This window comes from Somniosus microcephalus, chromosome 4, assembly GCF_052327205.1.
Source record: "Somniosus microcephalus isolate GS21.2 chromosome 4, FLI_Smic_1.0, whole genome shotgun sequence".
Taxonomy (NCBI): Eukaryota; Metazoa; Chordata; class Chondrichthyes; order Squaliformes; family Somniosidae; genus Somniosus; species Somniosus microcephalus.
This window is the reverse complement of record NC_140990.1, coordinates 316672436-316685102: the sequence shown is the minus strand read 5'-3', so window position 1 is coordinate 316685102 and position 12667 is coordinate 316672436. Positions and strand designations below refer to the sequence as shown.

Below are 12667 nucleotides of genomic sequence, written 5' to 3'. Positions count from 1 at the left end.
CCTGGGGAAAACTCCCTGCTCTGGTTTGGATACTGCCATTGGATCTTTTACATCTACCAGAATAGGCAGACGGGCTCAGTTTAATGTCTCATCTGAAAGACTGCTCCCTCTGACGAAAGAAAGAAAAAAAGACCTTGCATTTCTATAGCGCCTTTCACAACATCAGACATCCCAAAGCGCTTTACAGCCAATGAAGTACTTTTTAAAGCGTTGTCACTGTTGTAATATAGGAAATGCAGCAACCGATTTTGCACACTGCAAGCTCCCACAAACAGCAATGTGATAATGACCAGATAATCACATTTTTTTAGTGATGTTGATTGAGGGATATATATTGGCCAGGACACCGGGGAGAACTCCCCCGCTCTTCTTGGAAATGGTGGTATGAGATCTTTTACGTCCACTTGAGAGGGCAAAAAGGCCTCGGCTTAACGTCTCATCTGAAAGACGGCACCTCTGATAGTGCAGTGCTCCCTCAGTACTGGCACTGGGAGTGTCAGCCTAGAGTATGTGCTCAAGTTTATGGAGTGCGATTTAAACTCTCAACCTTCGGACTCCAAGGTAAGAGTGCTACCCACTGAGCTACAGCTGACAATGCAGCATTGCATTGGACAGTCAGCTTAGATTGCACGCCAAAGTCCTGGAGTTGTTTTAATAACGAGGAGTAACACCGTTTCCAATTTTCCCCTCACAGAACGGCTCACTGTGGGCAGAGCTGGAGAAGCTGAGGGACGCCAACAATTTCATGTCCGAGGAACGGATACTGAACATCTTCCATGGGCTCTGCGGCGGACTGAAGGCCATCCACGACAAGGGCTACGCACACAGGTAAATCTCGTCCTTTTCATGCTGGTGGCTTGTGCACGTCAGGGAGACGAGTGTGCGTGTCAGCCATGTCTCAGTGGGTAGCACTCTCGCTTCTGGTCATGGGTTCAAGTCCCACTCCAGAGCATTGAGCCCATAATCCAGGCTGAAACTTCCCGTACAATAATGAGGGAGTGCTGGACCTACGGCGGTGTCATCTTCAGGTGAGACATTAAACCGAGGCACCATCTGCCCTCGCATGGTGGATGTAAAAGATCCCACAACACTATTTTGAATAAGAGCAGGATAGTTCTCCTGGTGTCCTGGCCAATAGTTATCTCTCAACCAACACCTAAAACAGATGATTTGGTCATTATCTCTTTGCGGGAGCTTGCTGTGTGCAATTTTGCTGCCGCCTTTCCTACATTACAGCAGTTGCTATACTTCAAAAGTACTTCAGAGTCCATCTGTGGCTCAGTGGGCAGCACACACTCGCCTCTGAGTCAGAAGGTTGTGGGTTCAAGTCCCCCTCCAGAGACTTGAGCACAAAATCTAGGCTAACACCCCAGTGCAGTGCTGCGGGAGCGCTGCAGTGTCAGAGGGGTCGTCATTCAGGTGAGACATCAAACCGAGGCCCCATCTCGCCTCTTGGGTGGGCCTTAAATATCCCACGGTCACTATTTCAAAGAGCGGAGTGGTTCTCCCCAGTGTCCTGGCCAATATGTATCCCTCAGTTGTGGGACCTTGCTGTGTGCAAATTGGCTGCCACGTTTCCTACAGTGACTGCACTTCAAAAGTACTTCATTGCCTATATAGCGCTTTGGGACGTCCTGAGGTCGTGAAAGGCGCTATATAAATGCAAGTTCTTTCTTTGATTGATTGTTTACGTTCTCTCAGGGACTTGAAGCCCACCAATGTTCTCCTAGATGACAATCAACAACCTGTGCTGATGGACCTGGGATCGATGAATAAGGCAAGGATCGAGGTCAAAGGGTCACGGGAAGCCATGACAATCCAGGTAAAGGAGACAGCGGTGAAAGGAATGTATTTTTTTTTTCATTTTCAGTTTGTTTTTCTACCTCTCCCATGATAACCGTTTATTTTGCATTTTATTGTACAGTCCAGTCCTTATAATTGCTAACTATTTGATTTCATAGAATCATACAACACAGAAGGAGGCCATTCGGCCCATTGTGCCTGTGCAGACTCTCTGAAAGAGCTCCAGTTAGTCCCACTCCCCTGCTCTTTCCCCATTGCCCTGCAAATGTTTCCTTTTTAAGTATATGTGCAGTTTCTATAAACTGGAGCCAAAAATTATCAACTTTGAAGTCAAACAATTCAGAGCAAAAAAAAATTAGTGGGATTTCTAAAGTATGCTGCATAAAATTAGCATTGGTCGCTGAGCATGTTGTGAGAAAGAAATCTTGTCACCACCAAATGGTAGCATAAGGCGTTGCTAATCTCGTTTTCTATTACCAGCAGCCTTGCGTGTCCAAAGTCGGCACTGTGACAGTGGAAGCACTTGCTCACAAGTCCCTGCTGTCTCCTTGCATCCTAAAACTTGGAATCATTTTATTCATCTAAGATGGATGAATGAATATTGCCGGGATTCAAGCCCGGGGTGCTCGTAACTAGAGCATCTCCCTCCTGATCAACTGAGCTGTTGTGGATATTCGAGGATCACGGGCATAAAGCATTGCCCGAACACAGCAGCCACTTTGTCTTCTCAAAATTTGCGGACAACAGCAAATTGGGCTGGTATCGTTAATACTGAGGAAGACTGCAACAAAATACAAGGACACATTAATAAACTTGCAGAATGGGCGTGTAATTGGCAAGTGTGAGGTGGTGCATTTTGGTAGGAAGAATAAGGAGACCACATACTGCTTGGACAATAGTCTAAACGGTAGAGGAGCAGAGGGATCTGTGGGTACAGATAAACAAATTACTAAAAGTAGCAATGCAGGTTAATAAGGCCATTAAAAAAAAAAAGCAATCAAAGAACTGGGGTTCATTTCTAGAGGGATAGAATTGAAAAGCAGAGAAGTTATGTTAAACTGGTATCGAACCTTGGTTAGACCACACTTGGAGTACTGTGCACAGTTCTGGTCTCCATATTATAAAAAGGATATAGAGACACTGGAGAAGGTGCAAAAATGATTTACAAGGATGATACCAGAACTGAGAGGTTATAACTGTCTGGGGCTCTTTGCTCTAGAAAAGAGAAGACTGAGGGGTGACCTGATAGTGGTCTTAAGATTATGAAAGGGTTCGATAGGGTAGACATAGAGAAGATGTTTCCACTTGTGGGCGAGACCAGAACTACAGGCCATAAATATAAGACAGTCACTAATAAATCCAATCGGGATTTCAGGAGAAACTTCTTTACCCAGAGAGCAGTTAGAATGTGGAACTCTCTACCACAGGGAGTAGTTGAGGCGAATAGTATAGATGTATTTAAGGGGAAGCTAGATAAACACATGAGGGAGAAAGGAATAGAAGGATATGCTGATGGGGTGAGATGAAGTAGGGTGGGAGGAGGCTCGTGTGGCGCATAAACACCAGCATGGACCTGTTGGGCCGAATGGCCTGTTTCTGTGTTGTACATTCTATGTAACTGACTGTAAGTGGTTTGATGTTTAGTTGTTCTGTTCCAGGACTGGGCAGCTCAGCGTTGCACCATATCATACCGAGCTCCTGAGCTCTTCAACGTGGAGAGTCACTGCATCATAGACGAGCGCACTGATATATGGGTACGTACCAAAGCTGCCACGCTCGTGTTCGAATGTCGTTAATCGTAACTGTTACCCCAGAACCCAGTCACCATGAGAGTTAATTCAAAATGGGTCAGAACCATAGGGTTTACAGCACAGAAAGGCTGTTTGGCCTGTTGTGTCTATGCGGGCTCTTTGATAGAGCAATCCAAAATTGATCGATGAGGGCACCAATAAAGCAGCCAATTAGTGGTGTGAAAGCCTGCCCCTATATTAATTGGCTGCATATAGTGACACCACTATTCCTGGCCAGAATGGAGATGATTGAGTAATTCCCCCATCACGGCTGTAAGCGACTGGGATTGATTTTACGCACATCTTTTGTATTATGTAACTATTCTCCACACACTGCATTTTACTGGAGAAATCACCCTGCTTTATTTATCGGGAAATGTTGTAGTTTCGGTCATGAGTTCTTTTTGCTGTAGTTCGTAGAGACTCTGTTTGAATAGACTCTGACTGCTGCAAGTCCGGCCCCGCCTCCAACTCATTGGCTGGTACAGTGGTGTCAATACACACAGTGGTATAAGAGATGGTGACATCAGAACTGAAGTGAATAGCGGACAAGGCCAAGAAGGCACGCAGTCCCAAATAATTTACACAGACACATACAACCCACACTGAAGTGCAGGTGGCCAGAGCTGATCAAAAGTCCAAGCCAAAATGTGTTTGCATAGAGTATTAGGAAGGTACTGGGTTACTTTCAGCTCTGTCCTCTCCACAACGGCAAGTGCATGATGGCAGCTGATGTGAAGTATGACAAGTATGCGGCTCTGGTCTCCTGGCATTGTCTCCACTCCCTCTCCCTGGAAGCCTCTGCGAATGTATCACCTGCACTACCACCTTTCTCCAAAACCGTCATCGTAATGTATGGTTGCTGGGTCGTCTGGTCCGTATTCTCCAATGTATAGTAAAATGATTTCAGGGATGAGGGATTACAGTTATGTGGATGGACTGGAGAAGCTGGGGATGTTGGAGCAGAGCAGGCTTCGAGGAGATGTGGTAGAGCTGTTTGAAATCGTGAAGGGTTTAGATAGAGTAAATAAAGAGAAACTGTTTCCAGTGGCTGAAGGGTCGATAACCAGAGGGCACAGATTTAAGGTGATTGGCAAAAGAACCAGAGGCGACAGGAGGAAAAACATTTTTATGCATCGAGTGGTTAGGATTTGGAATGCACTGCCTGATAGGGTGGTGGATATAGATTCAGTAGTAGATTCAAAAGGAAATTGGATAAATACTTGAAGGAGAAAAAATTTCAGGGATGAGAGGTATTGTGGAGTATTTTAAACCAACACTCGACACAAGGTTTTAGATCGATAGTCAAGTTGTCCCTATTGCACCGGTGGGGAAACGGTCTGCTCTGTCTTAGCCAGACTTGTCCAAATTGATACAGCAAACACTACATTTTTATACATTACAATACACATGTCAACATTCATTCCTGCCACCTAATTGGACCTTGGCCCGCATGCATCTTCACTGATTGGTTGCCTATGCCGCGTTACATTAAAGTACCGCCTTTATTATCGGCCGTTATCCCCCAAGCTGTTGTTGCACCTATGACCTTTGTTTATGCCAGATGGTGTCTCATCAACATTGTACTTCTGACTCATTGTCCCCCTTTCCTGCCTCTCTAGGCCTCTTTTACTTCCAACTCATTGGCCTAGAAATTCAGTGGTTTGCGCCAGCCGCTAGCGCCTTAGGAGGAGGAGATGTGGGGAGCTAAGCGGCTAGCGCCCGGGCGCAGCGCGATCTGCGCCTCTCGCGAACTTCAGATAAGACTTCGCGGCGGCGCAAAACCTTTGCGCGCGCAGATCCTGACGTCATTTCATGGTGCAACGCCCTTTGTGCGCCCCAAACCAGAAATTCAGTGGCGCCGGCCTATTGTGCGCCTGGCGCCCCTAGCGACTGGTAGAGGGGAACGGTTCCCAGTCACTGCGGGGGGCGCTAATTAAAGGGCACTCCTCCTGCAGTATAAATGGCAGCCTTTTTGCACCACTCCTTCGTGAGAGACGGATCTTTGGCGAGAGACAAAGGTAGAGAGCTTTCTGGTTTGGCTCAACACTCGCACAGGTACTTGTGGCTTCAGGCCACAGCTTTGCACTTGTCTTTCACTTCAGAGCCATAGCATTGATTGGAAACATATAATGGGGGCTGCAATGGGTGGAAACGTTGGGCTTCTCCATTGCATTCAAAGGGCTCAGACGCCGTGAGAGAGTGCCAGTCATGGCCAGACGGAGAAGGGGCAACAGGCGTCGGCAAAGGAGGCCTTACCCACGCAGGGTATACCGCTAGCAGTTCTCATATCTGAGGAGCAGTGTGTGTGTTCGGAGGCTGCGACTCAGAAGGGCGGTGGTCACTGAGATCTGCCACCTGCTTTGCGGAGATCTGCAGCCACAGCTGAGGAGCAGGACGTCTCTGTCGGTGGCAGTGAAGGTGACGGTGGCTCAACTTCTATGCCACCGGCTACTTCCAATCCGCTACTGGGGACATCTCCAACATCTCCCAGTTTGCGGTACATTGTTGCATCCGCCAGGTGACCAATGCCCTTTTCAGAAGGAGACGTCAGTTCATCTCCTTCTCCATGACCGTTGACGAGCAGCAACAGCGTGCAATGGGCTTTGCAGCATTAGCGGGCTTCCCCATGGTGCAGGGCGCCATTGACTGCACGCATGTGGCTTTGCGGGCACCTCTAGAGAATGCCGAGGATTACTGCAACCGGAAGGGCTACCATTCGCTCAATGTGCAGTTGGTGTCTGACCACAGGCAGCTCATCCTAGCTGTCAATGCCCGCTTTCCAGGCAGCAGCCACGATGCCTTCATCCTGCGCCAGACTTCTGTGGCAGACATGTTCGAGGCCCAGCCTCACCCACGAGGATGGCTTCTCGGGGACAAAGACTATCCTTTGTGCACCTGGCTGATGACCCCGCTCCGTGCGCCCAGCACCCCTGCTGAAGAGGGATACAATGACAGCCATCAAGCAACCAGGAACATCATTGAGCAAACAATCGGCATGCTGAAGCAACGGTTCCGCTGTCTGAATCGTTCCGGAGGAGCCCTACAGTACTCGCCTGAGCGAGTCTCCCGTTTCGTTGTCGTGTGCTGCATGCTGCACAACCTGGCTATCCGCAGGACTCAGCCACTGCCAGCAGACATTGGAGGACCAGCACAGGAGGGAGGCAGAAAGTGCAAGGGCCACCCGTCGGCGGCTTATTGCATGTCGGTTCTAGGCCCCCTCTCAGGGAATGGCTTGTGCCAATGGCAGAAGATGAATGTAGCTGCTCCACAAGCCCTCAGCCGAGCAGGGCAACCGGGACTTCCAAAAGAAAGCATGGACAGTGCGATTTAAGAAAATTTATTACTATGTTACCTCTGTGCCCTTCCCACATAACAAACTAATGGAGAGAAACCCCCCCCCCCCAAAAACACAAATACACCAGTCTCGGCCTTTACAAGTAAAGCAAATACACCAGTCTCGGCCTTTACAAGTAAAACAAAACATTTGGCCACACCACCTACTTTTTCCCCTGCGAGGGTGATGCGTTTCGCATCCGTGACTGGCCCCTACCCGCCCTGCAGCTCCTCCTCAATGGGACCCCAGTGGCTGCAGCAAGGCTGGGGGAAGGCTGCTGAGGGTCAGATGGCAGATGCCCTTGGGGGTCGGCCTGGGCCTGGAGGGGCCAGCTGCTGACTGCTCCAACTCTGCTTGGGCGGCAGCAGTCTGTCCAACGGCTGGTAGCAGCTGCAATGGAGGAGTGACAGTTTTGGCTGCAGGAATGCTGCCAACTTGACAGATCACAGGTACTCCCTGGTTGGCTGATACATTGGCACTCGCACGGGCCAGCACTGCAGCATGCGCAGCAATCTGCTGAAGCACAGACTGCTGGGCTGCTGTGGCGCGGCGAGTGCCCTGGCGATGCCTGGCTGATCTAGCGAGGGTGGCAGCAGTTAGTGCCCGTGTGGCCCTGGTCTGTGTCTGCATGACACCAGCCAGTGATTGCACGGCACGACTGAGCACTTGGCTAGAAGCCGCCTGTGATGCAGCGAAGTCCTGCTGACTCCTAGCCTGTGCTGCCGCGAAGTCCTGCACACTCCTTGACAGTGACTCTATGGAGTCAGGCATCCTTGCCACTGCAGCCATGAGCTCAGTGTGCCTGCGCTCAGCCTGGGCGCCCATTTCCGCACCTCCTCTGCGCTCACCGTAGCAGGACTGGAGGCCGCACTCACCCTCCGGGGAGAAGGCCGCCGAGCTTCCCCACCCCTCCCACGTTGCTGCAGCCCGCTGGTCCCCGGAGCTTCACTATCCTCCGAACCTTCCCCCCCCCCCTGCTCCCCTCCAGGGAAGACGTGTCACCATCATGGCCATGGGCTGCCTCGGCTGAGGGTGTCCTTGATGGTCTGGCTTCCTCTTCCTCCTCCTCTATGTCTGACTCGGACACAGTGCCAGCTTGAGGGGCTGCCTCCTCACCTGGCGAGTCACCATCTGAAAGCAGGGAGGCACAAGAGTTGCTTTAGAGTGAGGACAGGGCGGCAGCGAGGGAGGCATGAGTGCTGCTATGCACTGCTTTGTCCGACAGTGGCAAAGGATGCTGGTGTGAGGCGCAAGTGGAAAGAGAGAGGTCAAAAAGGTGATGCCCTTGCCATTGGGGCCCACAACAGGGTCGGCATCATCACTGGCGACGGGGCCAATCAGCCGGCCTGACATAATGCGCTCCACACGCTGCTCCAGGTCGCAGAGCTGTTTGAGGTCAGGATGGCCTCCTCCGGTCTGACGCTGCTGCCTTCGGTTGTGCGCCAGCTTGCCCTGCAAGAGAAAGGACGGCCTCTAAGTACAGTGTGAAGCCCTGATCTTGTCTGCACTGCCTCCCATGGTGGAATAGCCCTGACAGTGTGAAGCCCTGATCTTGTCTGCACTGCCTCCCATGGTGGAATAGCCCTGACAGTGTGTAAAGTCCTGAATGTGCAAGTGATTTTCATCAGTCCTATAGCTGCTGGATGAGGGCTGGGCATTAGGGCTTTCAGGTCCCTTTGCCCATAGAGGTGCACATGCAGGGATGAGGAGGACACTGGAAAGGGTACTCACCCTGACAACCCGAGTGAGGTCGTTGAACTTTTTTCGGCATTGTACAGGAGTCCTGGCAACCACGCTGTTGGAGGTCACCCTGTTTGACACCTCCCTCCAGGCTTTCCGATAGGCGCTGGGCAGCGGCCTCCTGCCACCTTCAGGGAACAGAACCTGGCGCCTGCGCTCCACTGCACCAACCAGCACCCTCAGGTCACCCTCGCTGAAGCACTGCGCTCTCTCCCTGGCCTTCTCCATTGTCCTGGGCGTTGAACAGTTCAAGCAGCAGTGGTCAGGCCTTGCTTCAGGGCTGCAGTGTGCAGGGCGTGGCAGCCAAACAAATCCACCCTCCCCCTTTAAGAGCTGACCGGCGCCAGAGTGTCTGCCTTCAATCAGCAACTCGCCGCACCTGCGCTGCGCCCGCCCTCGGGGGTAGTGCCCCGGACCGCCGGCTTAGCGCCTAATGATAGTCGTGCATCGCCTGTTTTAGCGCAGCAGCAACCTCTTGGGGCGATGCAACTGAATATCTGCGAAGGTGGCGCTAAGTTGCACTGGGCGCAAACTTTAGCGGCCGCCCGGCTGTAGCACCCCAAACATGGCTATACTGAATTTCTAGGCCATTGTTTTACTTTCCTGCCAGAACAGAACTTGCATCCTCTTAGGCCTCTTATGTTTTCCACGTCCGGCTATGTTATCTCAACTGCCAATTCAGCAACTTAGAAAAAGCTTACTACTGCAAAGTATGGTCTTTATTACACCATTCAGTGAAACTGCCAGCGATGTAAGTTTAACTCTTTCCCCACTGCATGCGGAAAGAGCGAGGGAGTGGATTACGCTTCGAAAGAGCCGGCACAGACTTGATGGGCCGAATGTCGTCCTCCTCCTGTGCTGTGTTATTCTATGATTCTATATGGGTTGGTTTCAGTCCCCGAGTTCCTTACTGTCAATGACTGGCTGGTTTGGTTTGTTTTCAGTCGCTGAGTTGTGCGCGTGTGCCATGACGTATGCACGTTGGTTTGAGTTCCTGGTTTCTTGGACTGTGCTGCAGTGACTAACTTGATTTATTTTCAGTCCCTAGGCTGTGTGCTCTATGCTATGATGTTTCTGGAAGGGCCGTACGATGGCATCTTTCACAAGGGAGACTCTGTTGCGTTGGCTGTACAGAATGCAATAACCATTCCAGAAAACTGCAGGTAAGGACCAGTTGGAAAATTTCCTTTGCTTTTGGCAAGAGTTCGCTTTTGTGGGGAGAATGGAGACAGAAATTATTACACTCACTTTAAAGATTTGGAAGGCTGAAGTAAAAATACTTAACTGCTTTGAATTCCCCTCCTCTCCAGCATTCATCCCATCTCTGCTGAAGCCCAATGACTTCCCTTGGGTAATGGGCGCCATGGATTCATAGCTAATGGCCCAGAAATTCGGGTCGGGGGCTTCCTGCGGGTGCAAGCCTCCGACCTGCACTTACCTAGTGCGCCGGCCGTTGAGCTGTGGGCCCGCGTGGGATTCCGTGCATGCAGGAAACCGGCACTTCCATTGGGCCTACGGGCGAGTACCCGTGCATACTCACCCGTGGAGACCCGAATTTCTGGGCCATTGTTTTACAACTGAGTGCCTTCCTGGGCAGCTTAGGACGGCATTAAGAGTCAATCGCTTAGTGTGCGACTTAGTCATAGAGTTATACAGCACAGAAAGAGGCCCTTCGGCCCATCGTGTCTGCGCCGGCCATCAAGCCCCATCTATTCTAATCCCATTTTCCAGTACTTGGTCCGTAGCCTTGTATGCTATGGCGTTTCAAGTGCTCATCTAAATGCTGCTTGACTGTTGTGAGGGTTCCTTCCTCTACCACCCTTTCAGACAGTGAGTTCCAGATTCCAACCACCCTCTGGGTGAAAAAGTTTTTCCTCAAATCCCCTCTAAACCTCCTGCCCCTTACCTTGAAACGATGCCTCCTGGTTATTGACCCCTCTACTAAGGGGGAAAGTTCCTTTCTATCTATGCCCCTCATAATTTTGTACACCTCAATCAGGTCCCCCCTCAGCCTTTTCTGCTCCAAGGAAAACAACCCCAGCCTGTCTAGTCTCTCTTCATAGATGAAGCGCTCCAGCCCAGGTAACATCCTGGTAAATCTCCTCTGCACCCTCTCCAATGCAATCACATCCTTCCTATAGTGTAGCGACCAGAATTGCACACAGTATTCCAGCTGTGGCCTAACTAGCGTTTTGTACAGCTCCATCATAACCTCCCTGCTCTTATATTCCATGCCTCGGCTAATGAAGGCACGTATCCCATTTGCCTTTTTAACCACCTTATCTACCTGTCCTGCTGCCTTCAAGGATCTATGTACATGCACACCAAGATCTCTCTGATCCTCTGTCCTTCCTAGGGTCCTACCATTCATTGTGTATTCCCTTGCCTTGTTAGTCCTCCCACAATGCATTACCTCACACTTTTCAGGGTTAAATTCCATTTGCCACTGTTCTGCCCATCTAACCAACCCGTCTATATCGTCCTGTAGCCTAATTTTCGTGTCATCTGCAAACTTACTGATCACACCTCCTACATTCATAGCTAAATCATTAATGTACACTACAAACAGCAAAGGACCCAGCACTGATCCCTGCGGTACACCACTGGACACAGGCTTCCAGTCACAAAAACAACCTTCGACCATCACCCTCTGCCTCTTGCCACTAAGCCAATTTTGGATCCAATGTGCCAAATTGCCCTGTATCCCATGGGCTCTTACCTTCTTGACCAGTCTCCCATGTGGAACTTTGTCAAAAGCCTTACTGAAGTCCATGTAGACTACATCAACTGCACTACCCTCATCCACACGCCTAGTCACCCCCTCAAAAAATGTTGATCCCGTTCCAGTTCAGATGCAACCCGTCCGACTTGTACAGGTCCCACCTTCCCCAGAAGCAGACCCAGTGATCCAGGAAACTAAAGCCCTCCCTCCTGCACCAACTCTTTAGCCACGCATTCATCTGCTCTATCCTCCTATTCCTATACTCACTAGTGCGTGGCACCAGGAGTAATCCAGAGATTACAACCTTTGAGGTCCTGCTTTTTAATCTGCTACCTAGCTCCCTAAATTCTTGTTGCAGGATCTCATCCCTCTTTCTACCCATGTCGTTGGTACCAATGTGAACCACGACCTTTGAGTGTTCGCCCTCCCCTTTAGAATACCCTGCAGCCGTTCAGTGACATCCTTGACCCTGGCACCAGGGAAGCAACATACCATCCTGGAGTCATATCTGCAGCCACAGAAACGCCTATCTGTTCCCCTTACGATAGAATCCCCTACCACTCTCCCACTCTTTTTCCTCCCCTCCTGTGTAGCTGAGCCACTCGTAGTGCCATGGACTTGGCTCTTGCTGCATTCCCCTGAGAAATCATCTCCCCAACAGTATCCAAAACGGAAAATCTGTCGGAGAGGGAGATGGACCCAGGGGACTCCTGCACTACCTTCCTATTTCTTTTACTCTGTCTGGCGGTCACCCATTTCCTGTCTGCCTGTGCACTCTTTACCTGCGGTGTGACCACCTCGTTCAACGTGCTAGCCACGAAGATCTCAGCTTCGCGGATGCTCCAGTGACTCCAGCCGCAGCTCCAGCTCCAAAACGCAGATTTCGAGTAGCTGCAGCCGCTTCCTGCACGTGTTCGCCCTGGACACCGAAAGTGTCCCTGACTTCCCACATAGCACAGGAGGAGCACTCCACAGTGCCGAGCTGTCCTGCCATGTCCTACCCTTAATTTACTCCCTTTACATTAAAGAATATTAAATACACTAGAGACCTTACTTCCCTTTAAACACTACTTACTCTAAACTAGAAACCTTACTTTCACTTTAACGACTGGATTGTAGAAATATACTCACCAGGTCCTACTTACCAATCAGCTCCTTCCCTGCTTGTGACGTCATTTTAGCGGTTTCGTTGTTGTTGTATGACTGCTTCCAATCTGACGCTTTCCTTGGTGTAAAGTAAGAACCAATTCCTACAGGGTGAAAAGTTAGGAAAAA

At 50.4% G+C, this 12667-nt stretch overlaps 1 protein-coding gene across 6 annotated transcripts in view; it reads left to right on the top strand.

The window, feature by feature from the left end:
* The window catches only part of stk16 (serine/threonine kinase 16), a 102712-nt gene that overhangs the window by 24525 nt on the left and 65520 nt on the right, over positions 1–12667 (top strand). For 5 of the 6 annotated variants that reach the window (XR_015078216.1, XR_015078215.1, XM_085986791.1 and 2 more), the window contains exons 4-7: positions 695–828; positions 1702–1822; positions 3462–3557; positions 9712–9833. Coding sequence is in view for 4 of the 6 variants with exons in the window: in XM_085986791.1 (XP_085842917.1) it covers positions 695–828; positions 1702–1822; positions 3462–3557; positions 9712–9833 (473 nt within the window). In the remaining 2 variants the exon portion in view is untranslated. The remainder of the gene's footprint in view (positions 1–694; positions 829–1701; positions 1823–3461; positions 3558–9711; positions 9834–12667) is intronic. The other variant, XM_085986794.1, reaches the window with a different exon arrangement.